Source organism: Osmerus eperlanus, chromosome 22 (genome assembly GCF_963692335.1).
Source record: "Osmerus eperlanus chromosome 22, fOsmEpe2.1, whole genome shotgun sequence".
Lineage (NCBI taxonomy): Eukaryota > Metazoa > Chordata > Actinopteri > Osmeriformes > Osmeridae > Osmerus > Osmerus eperlanus.
The window spans coordinates 9,331,540-9,350,520 of NC_085039.1; the positions used below are offsets into that span (position 1 = coordinate 9,331,540).

General features: G+C 44.1%; 1 protein-coding gene and 2 long non-coding RNA genes across 4 annotated transcripts in view; 2 read left to right on the forward strand and 1 right to left on the reverse strand.

Moving 5' to 3' along the window:
• Window positions 1-211: 211 nt before the first annotated feature.
• Window positions 212-5,564, forward strand: utp6 (UTP6 small subunit processome component). The gene is made up of 19 exons (XM_062448374.1): window positions 212-499; window positions 679-763; window positions 851-892; window positions 1,031-1,123; window positions 1,210-1,257; window positions 1,375-1,438; window positions 1,537-1,655; window positions 1,808-1,885; window positions 2,051-2,132; window positions 2,248-2,329; window positions 2,512-2,690; window positions 2,910-2,989; window positions 3,103-3,180; window positions 3,276-3,455; window positions 4,090-4,170; window positions 4,401-4,510; window positions 4,694-4,760; window positions 5,000-5,072; window positions 5,318-5,564. The coding sequence occupies exons 1-19, from the start codon at window positions 408-410 to the stop codon at window positions 5,470-5,472; spliced, it is 1,788 nt and encodes a 595-aa protein (XP_062304358.1). The 5' UTR covers window positions 212-407; the 3' UTR covers window positions 5,473-5,564.
• On the reverse strand, window positions 4,186-9,032 carry LOC134008901 (uncharacterized). Of its 2 annotated transcripts, XR_009928196.1 has the most exons (3): window positions 8,466-8,624; window positions 6,517-7,827; window positions 4,186-5,962 (listed from the first exon to the last, which is right to left on the reverse strand). It is a non-coding gene; the product is annotated as an uncharacterized LOC134008901 (long non-coding RNA). The 2 variants fall into 2 exon arrangements; XR_009928195.1 differs by having other exon boundaries at window positions 4,186-7,827; window positions 8,466-9,032.
• A 262-nt stretch (window positions 9,033-9,294) lies between these two features.
• Window positions 9,295-18,981, forward strand: part of LOC134008903 (uncharacterized) — a 12,360-nt gene continuing 2,673 nt past the window's right edge. The window contains exons 1-3 of the long non-coding RNA XR_009928199.1: window positions 9,295-9,818; window positions 17,557-18,159; window positions 18,416-18,981. The exon at window positions 18,416-18,981 is cut by the window's right edge and continues 2,673 nt beyond it. This is a non-coding gene — a long non-coding RNA (uncharacterized LOC134008903). The remainder of the gene's footprint in view (window positions 9,819-17,556; window positions 18,160-18,415) is intronic.

The following is an 18,981-nucleotide window of genomic DNA, read 5'->3' on the forward strand; positions in this document are numbered from 1 at the left end:
TACAAATACATATAATGTATAAGTATGTAGTATATTTAGTTTAGTATATAGTATATATCTACATGCATTATAATTACACTGTTAACATGCTTTTATAGTTTGTAAATTATATATTTTGGGGTTGATAAAAGAGCAGAAATTATCGCTTGTTCGTACTGTATTTCTGTATTTGTTTCCCCTATTCTGATAAATCGAGGGTACAAGGCGTTTCCAGTCGGAATAATGTAAGGGAGGGAACCGGAAGTGAAGTTGCCACAACTTCCACACGTGTAGAAAATTGTGAGATTTGGCTACATGGCAAGCTAGTTTGTGTCTTACTTTTGACACGTATTCTGCAAATAGACACAGTTCTCACAATAGCACTAAATCCGAATTCAGGCACTGATCTGTTGAGGTTGAGGTGAAGAATGGCGGAGATTGTCCAGCACCGAATCGAGGACAGAATCCCTGAGTTGGAACAGTTGGAAAGAGTGGGATTGTTCACCAAAAAAGAAGTCAAGTGAGATCATCTTTCCTTAATGGCATGACAAGTCATCTCTAGCAACACAAATTGCCTGTGTCTCCATTCAATTAGCATTGATTATATTGTCATATACAATCGTATAAATTAACTCGAAAATCGGTTGGGGTTTGGCTGTTAAGTCACATTAGCCAAGTCTTATGTCTCTTTATTTGCAGATCCATGCTCAAAAGAGCAACCGCTTTGGAATACAAGCTGCATCGCCTGACCCTCTGCAAATATGATTTCATAGCATACATTCAAGTAAGCCAAATGTCGATACGTTGCTGATGAAATATGCGCCTGTGAAGACGTCCAAAGATGAACTAACTGTTTCATTACCCTCCATAGTATGAAATCAACGCATTGGAGCTGATCAAAAAGAGAAGATCGGTATGTTATTCAGTCTTATTAATGTGTGAAATGTATAGTTTGTCATCTAGTGTTTGTTTTCTACAGTCCAATGAGTCCATATATATTCGGTGACATTTGGAAAAGCGTTACACTCTTAACACGATGCGTGTTCTTTAGCGCATTGGCTATCATTTCAAGAGAGAAGAGATCGAGTTTCCCATCATCCACAGGATAAACACAGTGTTCAGGAGAGCAACAAACAAATGGAAGGTACAAGACAAGCCCTTTTAGATGTAATGACACGTGGTTAAAAACGTTTTTAAACGGACTTAAGATTGTGTTTTCTGTTCTCTCAGGATGACGTTCAACTGTGGCTCTCTCACATTGCCTTCTGTAAGAAATGGGTATGTGATTGCCTTGTTTTTCAAATTCCAAAATGTATGTTAACCAAATGTTGTACAAATTTACTGTCGCATGAATGCTGTGTTCTGAAGCTGTGACATTTTCCTGTCTTCTCATAGAACACAAAGGGTCAACTCAGCAAGGTTTTCTCATCCATGTTGGCCATCCACCCTGATAAGCCAGGTAGAGTACATTACTAGTTACCTCACTACATAGCTCTAGCTGTATGTGGATAATGATGCCTGGTACCCAGAGTAACAAGCAGGCCTCGCTCTCTCCAGCCCTGTGGATCATGGCTGCCAAGAGTGAGATGGAGGACAGGAACTCGTCAGAGAGTGCCAGGCACATCTTCCTGCGGGCCCTGCGCTTCCATCCAGAGAACAAGAAAGTCTACCAGGAGGTGAGAACTGCAGGGCAGAGAAAGATGGGATTTGTAGTTCAGTGAAGTAAATGTATAGACATCACTATCAAATGATGATCATACAGACAGTGGACTGTGGAAGAGGTACTTTTGATGGCACTGATCTTCAGTACCTGTGTTTCCCTGTACAGTACTTTCGTATGGAGCTGTTGCATGCTGAAAAATTAAGGAAAGAGCAGAAGGAGCTGGAGCTGGCTAAGATGGACTTGGTGAGTAGACCCACACATACACACACACACACACACACACACACACACACAGGGCTGCATTTCTATCCTTCCAGCTCCCCCTTTCTAAAGTAGATAGAAGGGGGGCTGAACTGTCAGAAAAGACCCACACAGGTCCCTTGTAAAACATTGTTTTCGATCCCACAGGGCGAATACGAGTTCCCCCCAGAGGTTATGAGTGGCAAGCTGGCTGAGGTGGTGTACAGAAATGCTACGGGGAAAATCCAGGGTGAGTTACATCAACATGTAGTATCACATGTGGCATGGCCCTGTAGTATCACATGTGGCCCTTGGCTGCTTTGGCCTGTGAGGCGCTTACGCGGTGTCCTCTTCTGTCACCTCAGGAGCCGATCTCATACTCTCGCTTCTCAGCATCGCCGCCATCTTTGACTTTACCAAAGAGCTGCAGGACGTCATCCTTCAAGAGTAAGACCGAACGACGAGGGGACTTTAGTAATACTGTAAATACAAAGGCCACATTAAATGGCGTCTACAAAATAGCGAAGACCGTCGATTACCTCAGACGTCCACGTCGGCAGTGTGAATGCTACTGTACCCATACTTGCCCCCCGAGCCCACACACTCACGGTGCCTGCGTCTGCGTCCAGCCTCCAGGCGAACCACACGGACGACAGTGCAACGTGGGACTTCATGGCCATGCGGGAGCTGGAGGCCCCCGGGGCGGGGGAGGAGCTGCTGAGCGCCGCGGGACGGGCCTCCGACATCGCCCGCAGAGAGGAGCGTTGCAGCCAGGTTTACGAGGAGGGCGTCAAGAGCCTCAACACGGGTAACACGCGCACACACACCTATGTACAGGTTTACAATTTCTACTGCAGGGATTTTGTTACTGGATTGCTTGTACAGGAATTGACTAGATCAACTTGAATTCAGGAGGGAATAGTGCAATAAAGGGAATGCACATCATGTCACTTAAAAAAAAAAAAAAAAAAAAAAAAAAGATGGATGGATGGATTTGTTTAACTAATTTCATTTGGTCGTTTTTCAGAGGCTATGTGGACCTGCTATGTGACCTTCTGCTTGGAGAGGTTCAAGAGGAAGACCAATGTCCAGGAGCTGAAAGACAAGGTAACAACTGAAGTGTTTTGTGCAAATCCCCTTAGCGTGTTTCATGGTACTGCAAGCAAGCAAGGTAGTGGTCTGAGAGATGGGTGTCACCAAGTGTGTGTGTCCATCCTCAGAGGCAGCAAAGGCTGTTGGCAGTACTTCAGCGTGCCGATGACGCCTCGCCGTTAAAGAAGGACTTTTTGAAGAGTTGGGTAAGAACACGGCAAACAAAACCCATAGGAGAACATCTCCCAGTACTGTGAAACAGACTCCCTTGACCTCACCAATCCATCCTGCGTCCTTCCAGCTGAAGGCCCTGCTCTCCATGGGAGACTCGGAGGGGGCGGCCCGAGTTGCCATGGCAGCCACCCAGCGCCACAGCCAATCGGTGGACGTGTGGAGCCTGGCCCTGCAGACGCTGATGCAGCTTGGGAGCGGTGACACGGGGAGGCTATTCCAAGAAGCCCTCACGCATGTGAATCCCAAGGTACACACACACTCAATGTGGGGCAGCTCTCTGGCCCAATTAATGTCCTATAGAGGATGAAGTTCCTCTACCAAGATTCCTTTTTCTTTTCTTTTTTGCAGCCGTTGTAAATTGAACTGGCTCCTTGTCACTAAGTTCTAATCGGTTGTGAATCTTCCTCCTTTAATGGTCTGGGGGTGGGGTCTGCCACCTAAAGAGGAACTTGTATCCTGAAGCGTGTTATACTCTGGTGGCTTTAACTGACCTGCCATACTGTTGCGCTGAACAACCTCTACTCTGTAGGAATGTGTGAGTTATTGTTGCGAGGGCGCTTTTGCAAGTCTCACCTCACGAGAAGTTGCTGTGTGCCAGGGATTATCCCTCACCCCATCCACCACCCTTCTACACACACACACACAGCTTGCCTAATAAACCCTGCCTCGATGTGACTGTTTATCTTGGGTGTGTATTGGGACACATGGTGGGCCCCACAGGGCTTCTCTCTGGAATTTGAAAGTCCTAAAAGGGGTAAAAAGAGCTGTCCGTTATCCATGTTCCCGGATCAGTGGGTCACATATGAGGAGAAGCGTCAGGGGGGAGGGATGAGTCTGGTGTGGAGTCATCCTGCCTGCTGATTGGTCTCTGTGTCTGACAGGAGAGTCTGCCGGTGTGGCAGCTCCAGGTGGAGTGGAGCGGGACATCCCAGAGTCCTGAAGAGACGGAAGCTCTGTTTCAGGTACGAACAAGTCAAAACGGGTCACCTTTTTATTGATCTTTTGTCATAGAGCTTAACATTTCATAGTGGCCTAGCCATTCAAATAAAACCCTTATTCCCTAAACGTGAAGTCCAGTCTTGGCTACGTACGTCAGCAACAGGGTTACATTCACATGGACAAGGCCGTAGCCTTGTTACTGTGTGACCGGACAAGACGAACTTTACGAAATCAATTATTTGTCTGCTTGCAGAAAGGTCTACTGTCGCCAGTGGCTGCTGTTGCCATAGAGATGAAGGAAAAATACCTTGAGTGGTCTTACAATGCTGGAGGCTACAAGAAAGCCAGAAAAGCCTTCACTAGGTACAAGCTAATGCTATTCAGTATAAATTATGCAACACAATCAACTGAGCAGTTGGTTATTATATAAATGTTGTCAAGTCTTAATTTTGTTTTAAACATGCATCAATGATAACTTTATAAATTGCATTTCCATGCATACTGTCCCTTTTCTCCTCAAACTGGATTTTTCATGTTTTACTTCAGTTTACATGAGAACCGGCCGTTCTCCAAGGCGTTCTTCACCAGAATGATCCAGATTGAGAAAGAACAAGTGAGTGTGCCGAGTCCCAACGAGTGAGCAAACGATGCAAGGCCCTATGGGAATGCACCGTCTCAAACCAACCCTTTGTTCAACAACACATGCTGTGGCTTAACCTACAAAAGCGACATTTGTTCTATCCATTGGCACGACTATTGGGCCTGTTGTCATGTGTCTTGTGTTGTCTGAGAATGCTGTCGAATGCTCGGGACTCCAGTTGCTAACCGCACCGATGTTTGTCGGTGTTTCAGGAATCTCCCAAGATGAGCAACCTGAGGGATTTGTTTGAGAGGGCCCTGAGGGAGTTTGGCTCCACAGACGACGGTGAGGAAAAAGGGGTTCAAAAAACAAATCCAAATCAAAACCTGCGCTCGTTCAAACAAGTACACCAACTGTGGGTTATTGCCGTGAGAAGCTAAACAAACACGGCAGATATCATTACATGGATCAAGCATGGTTTTACAAACCTGGTTCAAGTACTAGTACATGATCTCAAAGGCCAAAATGCCATTTCAATATGTGGGAAGAGCAGTTGAGATTTAACACGAATGTGTTCTTTTCCTCGCCAGGTCTGTGGCTGGACTACATTAGGGAGGAACTTGGACCCCTGGGCCAACCTGGGAACTGTGGGAAGATCCACTGGAGGGCCATGAAGATGCTTGAGGGGGAGAGTGTGGAGAGATTCACAACACAGTACACTTTACTGCAGACGGGACACATCTAGATCACAGATCTTGACCCCTGCAAGTTTCAGAGATGGACCGTTCCAACAGTGTCTTCATTGACAGCTGATAATGTTATGAGTTATACTGTAGACATTTGTCTTGAGTTAAAAACTGTATTTAACATTCAATTTTACAACATTTCTTATTCACTTATGACAATTCTACATCTGTTAAACATTTGAAACAAACTTAGATGCTGTTAACATTAAACAATCCTGATGTAAGTTTCTATCTGGAGCCTCTCGTACAGTACATTTACAGTCGACAGTAAGGTAAAAGACAAATGGGATCAAAAACATATCCAAACCAATCATGCAAAACTCTCATACAGTACAATAACCTTCGGCAGTACACAGTAGAACTGGTAGAACCAGTACACACATACAACCACCTGGTAAACATAAACCAAGTGAACCTTATTGGTTCTTACAGGGCCATTTTAGTTTGCCCTGAGCCATGTAGGACAGTGAGTCCACTGACCAACCAGTCCTGAATAAAGGAAGGCATCAAATACAGGCAGTTTCTCAGGAGTGAATAAGTGATCTATATCGTGGCAGACATTAGCATAGGGGGGGAAATGTTTCTTTAACCCTCGTGCTGCCTTCGGGTCACATGACCCAAAGGTTCATAACGAACCATCGTTGTGTTTACCCAATTTTACCCAATACAAAAACAAATAAAAATAATTTTCTTTTAACCTTCGCAATGTGGGGGGTCTGAGACAGCCCAACGGTTAAAAGAAAATGCTTCACTTTGTTTTTGTATGCGGTAAAGTTGTCGCAATACGACGGTGGGTCACAATGACTGATGGGTCAGAACGACCCGAAGATAACACAAGGGTTAAGACGCCTTACATTCTCTGTAAGACTGAATACTTATGTACTTTACTTTGCTAATTAAAACCAAATCATTTTCTTTTTAACAGTACACACCAGTACCTTTGCCTGTCACCTTTCAAAACCAACTGTCTTACAATTTCAGTATATTAGAAAATGTAATGAAACGGTTTACAAACTTGAACATTTCGATTGGTGCATATTTACTGTGTTTAAGGACACTTCGATACACACTTTCCTGTTACTCCAGTGATGCTGTCACACAGCTAATGACTACCAGGAAACACTTATAAACGTCCCAAATCTTAATTCAAATATTACAGTCATTTAAACTACTATTAATGTATGTTTCTTACACTTACAGTACAGGAGAGTTTTCCCCCCAACCTAGCAGACTGTGGTAACAGTTGCCCTAATTATCGTTAACCATTGTATGAAGAACAGCTGGAGAGTTTAAAGATGTCTTTGAGGAAACACACGCCACTCTAAATCTATTATGGAAGCCCTCAGTTCAAAACGGCATCCAGTCCCATGATGGTGCTCTCTCTCCTTCCTTCTCTCTTCCCTTCTCTATGCGTACATGCTAGTTAACCTCTTTACCTCCAGACCTGAGGGAGAAGAGAACAAAGCCATTCATATAGCAGAACCCTAGATTATAAAAAGAAAAACGGAGATCCCCAGTTTGCAGCTTCCCATGGCTCATACAGGCTAGAGAAGCAATTAGTGCAAACATGACAACAAAATAATGTTATTCCTTCCATCTGGAGAGTTGAACCACATGAGGCGTATTAAGGCAGAAATTGGGCTGTGAGCGAGGGAATCAGGATTAATTCAGTTACTTAACTCCATTGAGGAAAAGACTTCAGATGGAGGAGATGTGGAAAATCTGACATCCCTATTTCAAACTGGTACTGGGTTTACTTCTAAAGGAAACAGCTCAATGACATGGCTTTAAACCAGTCACTCATGAATGACTGAGTGTTCAGAACACACCCACACAAGAGTCAAGTAGCCAGACAAGCTGGTAGCCAGGTAGCCGAACCATTCTTCTTGACTGGTCATGGTCCTTGCATCCTGGTCTACAGTACCCTTCTTCTCCGAGCCAACATTGACGACCACAAAGCATTTCTTCCATCCGTCCTCTGTGCTTTCATTAGCTCGTCAAGCCAAAGCCCCGGTTACTGAAATCCCATCCGTCCCCCATCCGCGTCCGTTCTCCAGCTCCCCCGTGTCCCGTCTTCCTCCTCCTAGACCCTCAGTGGTTCCTAAACAGGATGTAGGTGAACAGCACCACCAGGGTGGCGGACAGCAGGCCTATGACGCACTGGTGGACCGTGATGACGTTCTCCAGCGCGTGGATGCGCTCCTCCATGGCGCTGGTGTGGATGTAGTCGTAGATGGAGGCCCCGATGCTCCACACCGCCCACACAGCGTCCACCACCGCCTTCATGGTGGGAGACACCATCGAGAGGGACCAGCCAGCATCCGCCGGCCAAGGCCCCAGCTACGCCACGCTCTCTTCGGGAGACAGACAGAGGCACAAATGGGCTAAATGAATGGCTCTCAGGTGGAAGGCTGGTCGACATGAGGATGTTTGTTTTGGATGCCAAACTAGCACAGGGAGCTGGGTGTTCAACACTACCTCCGGTGGTCTTGAATGACCCGTGTGCCTTTGTATCATATTGAATCGTTTTAATTTGCTACATGTGCTACAGTTATGAGAGAGGGAGGCTGTGATTGCTAAAAGAGAGTTAAGTAATGTTAGTTCTGTATCGTATTATGGAGGCCATATTCCCCTCTCATCCTAGCACCTATCCCGACGTTTCTTTCCACGTCCCTTTAAACATCATAGACGTATGCGTCATTTAAATTATTAGGCCTCTCATCTGCAGCTATTGAGTCAGAGGTTCATTTGAGACTCATTTGATTAAAAGTGGGACATAAAGCCATAACAACATAGCTGCCATGAATATGAACCATCCTTCTTAACTTCATTGCCTTGTAACATGACAACCATTGGAACAATAAATGCATTTGGTGGTCAAAGCAACACATCAACACACTGTCTATTTGTGTATTGTCCATTTCCTGCCAAAGTTCGCATGTGAACCGCGATTGCGACAACTAGCACATTTTTAGCCTAATAGCTTACTCACCGAGAGATTGCCAAAGTTAATACAATCGCTGTCGGAATAAGAATGTACATTCGTACCGCTGTAGTTCCTCGAAAATGCTTGGGCTTTATTCCCCCCAAACAAACCGGTATTGCTGTCTCCGTATTCTGAACCGGTGACAATTGATGCTGTTGCAGAGCGTCACCGCTCACGCAAAGTAGGGCGTGATCTGAAAAGCCTTAACTCGGTGTTTGTGAGTTCACTATTCTATAAATCTTCTGAACCCAAATCGTACTCTAATAAACATCCATCCAAGGTAGATACAAACACGTAGCCTAGCCTATGGGTTCATATGGACAAATCATTGAAATTCAAAAATGACGTCTTTATTTTATACTTTCCCTGTAATAAAACTGTCAAGACATGGTACACACACTTAAGCCACTGGGAGTCGCAGTACACCACGAAAATGTCCAACAGTCTATGAGACGGTGAGATATGAACCTACCTTTGTTGTAAACTGGTAATGAACAATTATTTTAAGATGTTGCTACAAATGTCAATTAATAAGTGGAATGAAAAGTTTCCATACGTCTATGTTTTCTTAGATATGACCAATTATTGCTTAGGTTTATTTAACTCCATACCTTGGGCTACTGCGCAAAAACGCCAGACCTTAAATCGTGATTGCATCTTGAATGTAAACGTGTGTTTTGTAAGTCGTTTTTATTGTTAGTAAGTAATATTTAAGATAATCTTGCATTGATGCGCCAAATCTTGGCGAAGGAAACCTATAATTGGAGACGAGTCGGAGTGACGCGCTCAAAATAACCAGGTTACCACTTAGCAGAAGTCCATTTTGGGGAGGTCCCAACACGAGGGCGCAACACCATATATCATATCCTTCCAGCTCTGGGTGATGTCGTGGTCATATAGCCTACTGCAACATGGCAATAACATCAACGTGTCTCTTTCCAGAATGGATATTTCAGGGATTGACGCTGGTGTGTGCACACGAGGTTGCTTGGACCGGAGAACATGAAATGTATCCGAGATTTCCATTAGGCTGTGGGGATAGCTTAACCTGGCACAAGTGCTCCTCTGTTGCCTCTTAGTTATTTTTGAAGACATTTCCACATTATGTCAAAAGAAAATGCAGCAATTCGTCCCAAAGGATAATCTTACTAAATATGGGATTCGTGCAATACCAGCGCAACTGATCAAAAAAAGAGGGGCGGTGGTTGAGTGATGAGCAGAGAACTTCAACTTCGCACGCAGCGACGTTCTCTCCGACAGTCTTCTGCGCGAAGTCATCTTGCCGGACAAGACAAGGGATGCAGATACCAACGCGTTTTGTGTCTGAGTTGAACATGTCTGTTAACATTGGACATAAAGGTAAATACGTAACGCATCCAGACACTACCACAATTGCACATTTTAGAATGTAGGCTTTCTCAAGATTCCAAATGATTTTTGCGCCTGACAGTTTTGAGTTGGATACGGAAGTAGGCTATAGCCTATCGATCACGTTGGAAAGGATGCTTTTTGAGGCTGTATGTTCGGGTCCCTTGATTTAAAAAAAAGTCTTAAAAATCTTAAAATGTGTGCGTTAGAAGTTGGGTCTTTGCGGGCAAGGTGAGTCCTCATTCATTCAACTGGCCTACAAAGTCCCAGTTTCTGGCTCATGTAACCAGCAAGTTCAGAAGGCAGGCTATTGCCTTGCCATCGACAGTCATAAATGTGGCATTCCTGTACAAACAGTAATACATTTCTCAGCAATAATATAAAACCCCCGGGAGAAAACAAACTTGGAGGCCAAAAGCTTGAGGCCTATTAAGCTTGAATAAATAATCTCTAACTTTCACACTAATATTGAAAAACAAATATTGATTGGTGACTCATCCAAAACGTATTTTGAATAGCTGAATTTCTTTCTTTCTGTATACTTCAGGCTTTGACACCATATTAACTTTGAAAGGACAGTAAAAGCTACTTAAGTCCTAAGAAACCATTTTTGAGTAAATGTAAATTGGGTTAAAACTGGAGGGGGATGAGGACAAACAATGATCTATCTTAGATTTTTTTTTTTTAAACAATGTTGTTATTTAACAAGTGTCAAGTCAAGACGAAGTCATATTCGCCTGTTTCTAAATCGGTCTGGACCACAGGATACCAAACATGCCCGACTAATGAATTTAGCATCTTGACACTAAGTGCTTTATGTAATTAATATAACTGATGGTGACATCTACATGCTGAAAGGACACATAGGTTAGACATTCACTGACGCACATGTTGTGCAGTATTTTAGTCGAAAACATTTATAACTGCTAAAATATATCTGGCAACAACCAACATCGAGTGTAATACATTATACATTTAAAGAAAAATAGGCTATAATACATCTTACTGTACATAAATTAACTTCATTTGTATCAACAATTTTTTTTAAATAAAGAAGTTGTTTATGTAGGTCTACTTGTCGCTTGCATAAACACATCAGTGGCAACCAATACGTTTTTACAACCTTACTATTTCAAGCTTGTGTTGTCACTAAGCTGCTACAGTTGCCAAATGTGCATCAGCTCCGAAGGGTGTAAATATACCAATAACAAAATGTAATCAACAGTTTTATATCAGTCAACTACTGGCATTATTAACAAGAAACAATACGGACACACCAATTGTTAAACTTCTTCAGTTATTAATACAATTAAACCGAAGGGAAAGAAAACACAAGTTGTGATAAAGTCCTCCCACTCTCCAGGCTGAAGCCTTTGTGAGTGACTGTGGGAGTTCTCAGGGCCTAAAACCAGGGAAGCTCTGGAGGCAGGTAGTACTAGGCCTGGTTTGAATAAGCAGAGTAGAACATTTGGGAGATCTGGGATAGTCACCAAGTGTGCTGATTATAGCTGAGATATTAAACAGTGCTTGTTGCTACTGCCTGCCAAGCCTCACTCAATGGCATTTCGCATTAACACGGGGTCCAAACAGACAGATCTTGCCACTCTAACACATTGAGTGTTATTGCATACACTTGTTATTGCCCTTAAACAGGGCTGTAGCAGGCTCTGGAAAACAACACGGCTGGTTTGAAAGCCCTACCTTCGTGAGTGTGTGTCTCCTTGTTTACTTAGTCAGGCTACCGAGTTCACTTGGGTCCGTAAGTAAGAATGCCATAATTAGAGATAATATATTGTCCTTGCATCACAACATTTACTACAATAAATACCACACTTCTGCTAATCCAGTTGACTCATGTTTTAACTTTTCTGCAAATGCCAAATGCTTAAAATGAATAAATAATCACAATGGGACACCTTCTCAGAAAACTGCTCTGAACTCATTCAACCCCTCCTGAAATGTCCGCACAAATCCCAATAAAGCTTGTCCATTGTAAATACACAACTTATAAACATTGGCCACGTACGCCGCTGCCTTTGTGTAAAAATCTCTTATCTGAAACTCCTCGCATGCTGGCAACCTCTACGGTGAGTTTGGTCACCTTTTGTGGTTGCCAGTGGCCTACCACGGTTGATCTGATGCCCAATCTGTGTACCCCGTACGAGCCAACAATTGCTCCAGTTCAACCTCAGAACCTTGGAATGAGACTTTAGAGAAAGGGAGAGATCGAGAGAAAGAGGAAAAAAGGCAGCAAGAAAAATGAGGGACTTTTAGGGGCAGCTGTGTTTTATTAACCCAGTCATAATGCCCCTAAAAATCCTTATTGCTCTTGCAATGGTCAACAAAGTCTCCTGTTGCAACATGCTGTTGGCTATACAATACCAGCTACATTCAACCCAATGCACTTCGAAGCCAAGGAAACAATAGACAAGCAGTCAATTGAGTATTACAGCCTTTCCTAACGGCGTATGGATAGTCAATACATTATTTTAACCCCACCCACCCTCAAAAATGCTACCGTACAGAAGGTTCTGATCCATGTGTTGGGCCAGCGGTCATAGTAAACAAAGCGTGACGTCATAATCGCAGGAAGCAGCAGCCAGAACTTCCATGTTCGGCCATCAAAAGTTCACAGCATGTTCAAGGTGTAGATTCACATCATGCTCAAAGAATTGGGTAGGAATGCAGACACGAGAGTACATTTCCCCTAGACAGATTTAAGCACATCTCCCTTGCTAATGATACCAATACACCCTTCAGGCAAGCCTTATACTGTCATTATCTTTCCCCCCCTGGTCTCTCCATTGTTCAACATGCAGACAAGTGAGCTTCATGTCCTTCAGTGTCTTGACATTGCACCAAGACACAGACAGACAGACATACAGGAAGCTTCTGATCCAGGCTGAGGTGTGGTGGTGTCGGGGTGGGGCCGGGAGAAAGGACAACTCATCATTGGTTGGTCGGCGAGCAAGTGAGTCATCCACGGAAAGCTATTGACCGATTTTCCCCCGTGGGATCGCCACGGACCAGGAAGGATCCTCTTCTCCGCCACAGGCGAGGGTTAGGAAAGTGTGGGGCTCGCTGGTTGGATGACTCAGGGCTAACACACCACAGCCAGGGAGGGGAGGATGGAGGATGAGGGGGAGGGAGGGAGAGGAATTACTCATCAGAGCATGTGGAATCTCATACGGCTATCACAGGACTGACGGGCTGTGCTTCCCCTTAGCTACTGCAGACAAGTTCCCCCTCCAGGCCAAGACGACTTACAACCAGCTTATCCTTCCTTTCAGATCGCAGCATAATTTACACCGGAAAGAGAACGAGCCTGAGAAGCTGAACTGATGAGCTTTCTATGGTATCTTTCAGCGTCCATAAACTCCTTAACCTTTAGGCCCCTGGAGCCAGGCAGCATGTGCTGGGTGAACATAACTGGTTTCTCCGGTATTTAACCCTTGTGTTATCTTCGGGTCATTCTGACCCATCAGTCATTGTGACCCACCGTCGTATTGCGACAGATTTACCGCATACAAAGACAAAGTGAAGCATTTTCTTTTAACCGTTGGGCTGTCTCAGACCCCCCACATTGCAAAGGTTAAAAGAAAATTATTTTTATTTGTTTTTGTATTTGGTAAAATTGTGTAAACACAACGATGGTTCGTTATGAACCTTTGGGTCATGTGACCCGAAGGCAGCACGAGGGTTAAGTGCCGTGGTAAGGCCGCTTACCGGACAATAGTCTCCATTGATGATGGATGATCATGAGTATTATCCTGGATTAAATCAGTAGTACCGCTTTTGAAATGGTTTCAAAGTGTCGCGCCAAGTTTCAGTGCAGATGCGTTTGGATATGGATTCGCAGCAAGTCGGTGCAGGTTTCAGCCGAGCACTTAAGTGAAGAAATGTTGGCAGCGCCGTCAGATGTATCTCTTCAGACATTTTCAAAAATTTCAACAATTGTTTTGAGGACTGGATGATGTGTTTGTTTGGGGGGGGGGGGGGGGGTTTAGACGTCTCGTTCCTCCAGTTTCTCAGTTCCTCAAAGTCAAGTGATGGATCTGCTCAGGGAGTTGACCTCTGGGAGGTCAACTCAACAAAGCATTGTTGAGTGGCGACAAACACAGATAGTCTAAATGGGGCTGGTGAAAGAGCTTGCCTGCATGACATGCACCACAGGTTTCCTTTGTCTGCGGTGCATGTGGACCCTTCTGGTCCTCAAAACCTGCAGATGGGTCGGATGTGAGTGTTGATAGGTGGACAAGCAGTTAAAGGTGTGGGGTGTTCCGGGGTTCCCACAGTGCGCGTGTTATCCAGAGGGCGCGAGTGGGTCTGTCGCCATGCTAACATGTGCAAGTGTGCAACCAGTGTGTGGTGTCTGGCGAATTGGCACGGGTTCTCTGCTATGTGAGCATGTGTATTTAATACTGTTGGCTTATAGCACGCAGACTTGGAAAGTGGGGTTCCCAGTAACACGGAGACATGACTCAACAAGAGCCCCTCCTCCCCTCCCTTTGTGTGACGCCTTGACATTAGCCCCACGCCTCTTCCAACAGACTAACTGAGGGTGCTGTTAGGGTGTGGGCTGAAACCGTTCCAGCACTCAAGGAACCACTCAAATCTTACTCAAACACACCACACAAAGACAAGAGGGCAAGAAATTGGAGCAGACATTCCCTGTGTGTATCCCCCTGCCTTTTAGATGATGAATTCTCCCGACCTGATTTCAGCCAATCGCTTTCCAAGATCTGACTTATTCAGGACAAAAGTATCTAGAAGCGGGTAATCAAGCACTGTATCTCAATGGTCATTTTCTCAACCAATTCTCAGTCATCTGAAACAATGATCATATCATCTGAAATCTCAACCTCAAACAACTGTCACTATTTAAGTCCCTTAAAATAGCCTGATTGCGGTTTATCAGAGAGTTTATGGATTTTTACCCTTAACAGATAGCGGACTAGCATCAACAAAATCATCTACATTTAAACAGCAGGCAACAATTTGAGCCACTTCATCTGAAATTGAAATCTTATACAGTATACGGCCATTATAAACAACTAAAACAGCAGGTAAGCGTTGAGCGAAAAGCTAAGTTTAGGTGGGGGGTGAAAAGGTCTTTATAAACATAGGGTTCAACTCTTAGGCTATCCCCCTAGTTGAGTATGTAGAATATCCAACACACACACACAAACTAAACTTAGATCTCAGGACTTGAGGCTGTGTACCCTCTATCTTTACTGTGCACTGCTCATGAATGCACTGTTTACTTATATAATGCCAGATCACTTGTTGGAGTTGAAGGTTCCCTTGGCAACCAAGCATAAACTGAATGCAAGTCCACCTCGTACTGTTGGTCCGTGTAAGCATGTTTGCCAATAGACAGACCTCATGCATTGACTGTGTTGGCATGTGTAGAACTCTATTTCGGTTAGCTAAGCTGTGAGGTGGTCCTCACTGAGAAAATAGTCCCTATTCAGCACAAATATTTTGGAAAACCATTCTTAGACGGGTCTCTTCGCTCCTTTCCTTGCCAACCAGCCACAGGGGTGCTGAAAGACTTGTAGTTGTATTCTGGCTGTTTGGGGTCAACGAGGCATGTTAGCAAACTTTTCTAAGACTCTCCTTGCATTGCAAAACCCATCAGTTCAGTTCTGAATGTGTTTTGCAACATTATCCCTTGTGTAGAGTGATGGTTATTTGTCTGTTGGATTGTCACGTGTGTGACAATCCAAAAAGTAAGTTGTGTGGTAAGGGATTGGCAGATATATTTAGCAAGCATACTTCATTTTCCGTTAATCATGGGAAATGTTACGTCTTAATTTCTCTCACCTTGAGTCTGGGCTAGAATTAAGCCATCGATTTATTCACATTTTTGTGGCTTTCTCATTGGCCAAATGGGGTTGGCAAAAAAACATGTTGACTGATTCAGTCAAATCTTTGGATTGTCTCTACATCCCTCAATGGTGCAAAACCATGCAAACCCAAGCTAGGCCTCTCAACCAAACTTGCTTCTTCATGCTGGTCAATGGATAGGGCATTAGAAGTAGGATAGCACACCTCCCTAAAAATAACATCAGCAAAGCGAGGTCTTCCACCTTCACGGAAACCGAAAAAGGACCCGAGTCAAGTTATTCAGTGAACATTATTATAGCTATTTTCTTTGTGTTGGGGAGAACCTCCATCTTATTCTGTGCATGTGTGTTGGGATGAAACCATTTACTACTGGGTTTAAAAGAGATATCTCAGATATGCGTATCTGAGGAGCATGACTAATCATACAGGATGAACAAATACTTGTTTCATCTTGGCATTGGAATGATGGTTGCCGAAAGATTTCAGGCTGACCTTGTTTGACCCTAGGCCAGCTATGCTTGTGTGGAGGCCATCCAAATCCAAAACTAACAGTGCCCATATTTTGGTAAGATACTTTACATCTGTAACCCAAATATCTACTGTATTTTCATGACACCTAATGTCTTATATGGGTGTATAGCGCCTTTCGATGCCCCTTTTTCTTTCCTGTTTTTCTACGAATCTTTGTCTTGGCTAATGTCCTGTGTATACACCACAGGGACCAGAGGCAGGCACGAACACATGCACGCGCACGCACACACTCTCTCTCACACACACACACACACACACAGTAGTGTTTGGGGATGGCTTTTAGAGTGTCTAAGGTTGACTGGCAGTCTTATGGCCATCTTGGCCTGCCAACTTAACTTCACCAGTTAAGTCCTTAACCAAAATGTTACATTTAGAATCCTGTCTTAATTCATTTTAAGATTCAAACTCGTCATGTTGTTGTCCTTGTTTGAGTTGACATCATCCATTTTTTTCACCATTTGAATGAGACCAGGCTTAAAGTTTTGTTTCAAGCAAGGCCAGAAGAACAGCTTGTAAATCGAGACTAATATTAATGCAGCAGGCCTTTTTGTGTGTAAGAGCTGTGAAGAGCCTCCGCCATATCCAATCAATCATCTTGTTATTAGAAAAGATGTACTTAATGGGATAAACACATCATCTGGTCTCAGAGCTGGAGGGAGAAAAAGTGATGGAGAGTAAACTGAACCAAACTCTGTGAACTGCCTCCTTGGTGAACTCCCAGAAGAAAGCCTATTCGAAAAATAGAGACGGACGCACGTGATATTGATGAGGAGAGAAACATTAACACATCCGTCAGCTATGTCCATTGGATATTTAAAGGGCTCGTCAGACACCCTTGTTAAGTCTAAGGGAAACGTCTGAGAAATGCTTTGAAAGATTTTAGACGGCTGCATTTTAATAACACCGATGAATATGACAAAACACCTTCCCACACACTATTGCTGAGTGTCTGCTAAGGTGTTGATATAAGCTTGGCGCCGAGACACAAGACGCTGCAACCAATTAGCATACAGAGTGATTTGGGGTGTAGCCTTGCTTGCCCTTTGCTAACAATAAGGACATTAGCATTGACAGACTTTTCTCTCACTTGATATGGCTACTATATCCGTTTGTTTCGTTAACTGTATTTCCACTAGTTGCTGAGCTAGCTAACTGTCCATGGCCAATGCTTTGTTTGTGATCTGGGCCTGCTACACTGAGATTCACCAGCTAGCTAGCCAGGTCACAGGCATGAACTTAATTAAGTGGTCACGGTCTAGTTCCTGGAACCAAACCAGAGTAGTGAGAAAACAGACTAGGTTTTTTTTCTTTTTCTGTCCTCTCTTCTCCCTTTCTCTCTTTTACACAGCGGGAACAATGAGTCAGATCTCCACCCTGAGAGCTTGGTCGTGGACGTGTGGTTGATTGGCAATGGGAGTGAAATAGCTTCATTCCTGGTTTATTTGCGGGTCCGACAACAGTCATTGACTCACGGCGAGGAGGAGTGGGAGCTTTTCCTTACCTCATCATTACTTAAAATGTGAAATGAGCAAGCAAGGTGCGGCGTCGGCTGGTAAAGTACAGTGAAACGCTGTGATGCTAACCTGTGTTTACTCCGTATGGGCTCCTGAAGAGATTCTTATGTGTTTACTGTATGCACCTGCCCACCAAAGTCAATTGCTTGTTGTGTAAACTACTCGGCGATTAAAACGTCTTCTGATTCGGAAAAAAGAAACCCTTTTTAAACGTCTTAAACTGTAATTTACCATGTGTTACTGAAATTGACCAAGCGTTACTGTATATCTACTTAATATTGCAACACTACGTATCACCTTATATTTTCCCTTATCTAACATGCAACTGGCACCGTTTTTTCTTTTATGACTTAGGACAAATTAAAAACGACTACATTGGAAATAGATGAATTGGACTTCCCCGAGAGGCTGATAATTGCTGCTGTGAGTTAACCCTCGTGCTGCCTTCGGGTCACATGACCCAAAGGTTCATAACGAACCATCGTTGTGTTTACCCAATTTTACCCAATACAAAAACTTAAAAAAATTTTTTTTTTCTTTTAACCATTCCAATGTGGGGGGTCTGAGACAGCCCGACAGTTAAAAGAAAATGCTTCACTTTGTTTTTGTATGAGGTAAATTTGTCACAATACGACGGTGGGTCACAATGACTGATGGGTCAGAATGACCCGAAGATAACACAAGGGTTAAGAGAGAATGCCTGCCTCATATTTAGAACGATGGACACAAGTGGTAGGACAAGCAGGAGCTAGGTGAAGCTCGCCTGTCCTCTTCTCCCATCCTCATTTCTCATGCAGCTTCCTGGTATGTGGGTCACACCATGAATTTGTGTGCGCGTGTGTGTCTCCGCTCCTGTGTGTGTGTCTCCGCTCCTGTGTGTGTGTGTGAGTGAGTGTGCGTGTGAGAGATAAGAGACACTGTATTTCAGAGTGACCCGCTGGCCTGCTCGCTCCCATCAACAGTGAGCCCCCAACCCTGGGTCCAGGCAGGGAGGCAGGATGTTTTGGATGGGGGGGCTTTAGGCCCAGGCATTCTCAGTATCTGTCACCCAACTCCCATAGATCACCGACGCACAGGACGGGAAGTGTGTGCGAGGACGCGCGCGCGCGCGTGTGACTCTGTTTCCTCCAAGCAGGTTACTGCTACTCCAGTAACACACATTTACCCACATTTCAAGCGTTACGTTTTGCCTCTGCTGTGCATGATCGCGTATCACGCAATTTCAATGTAAGGAATCCCACGGTTTTGGATGACAAATC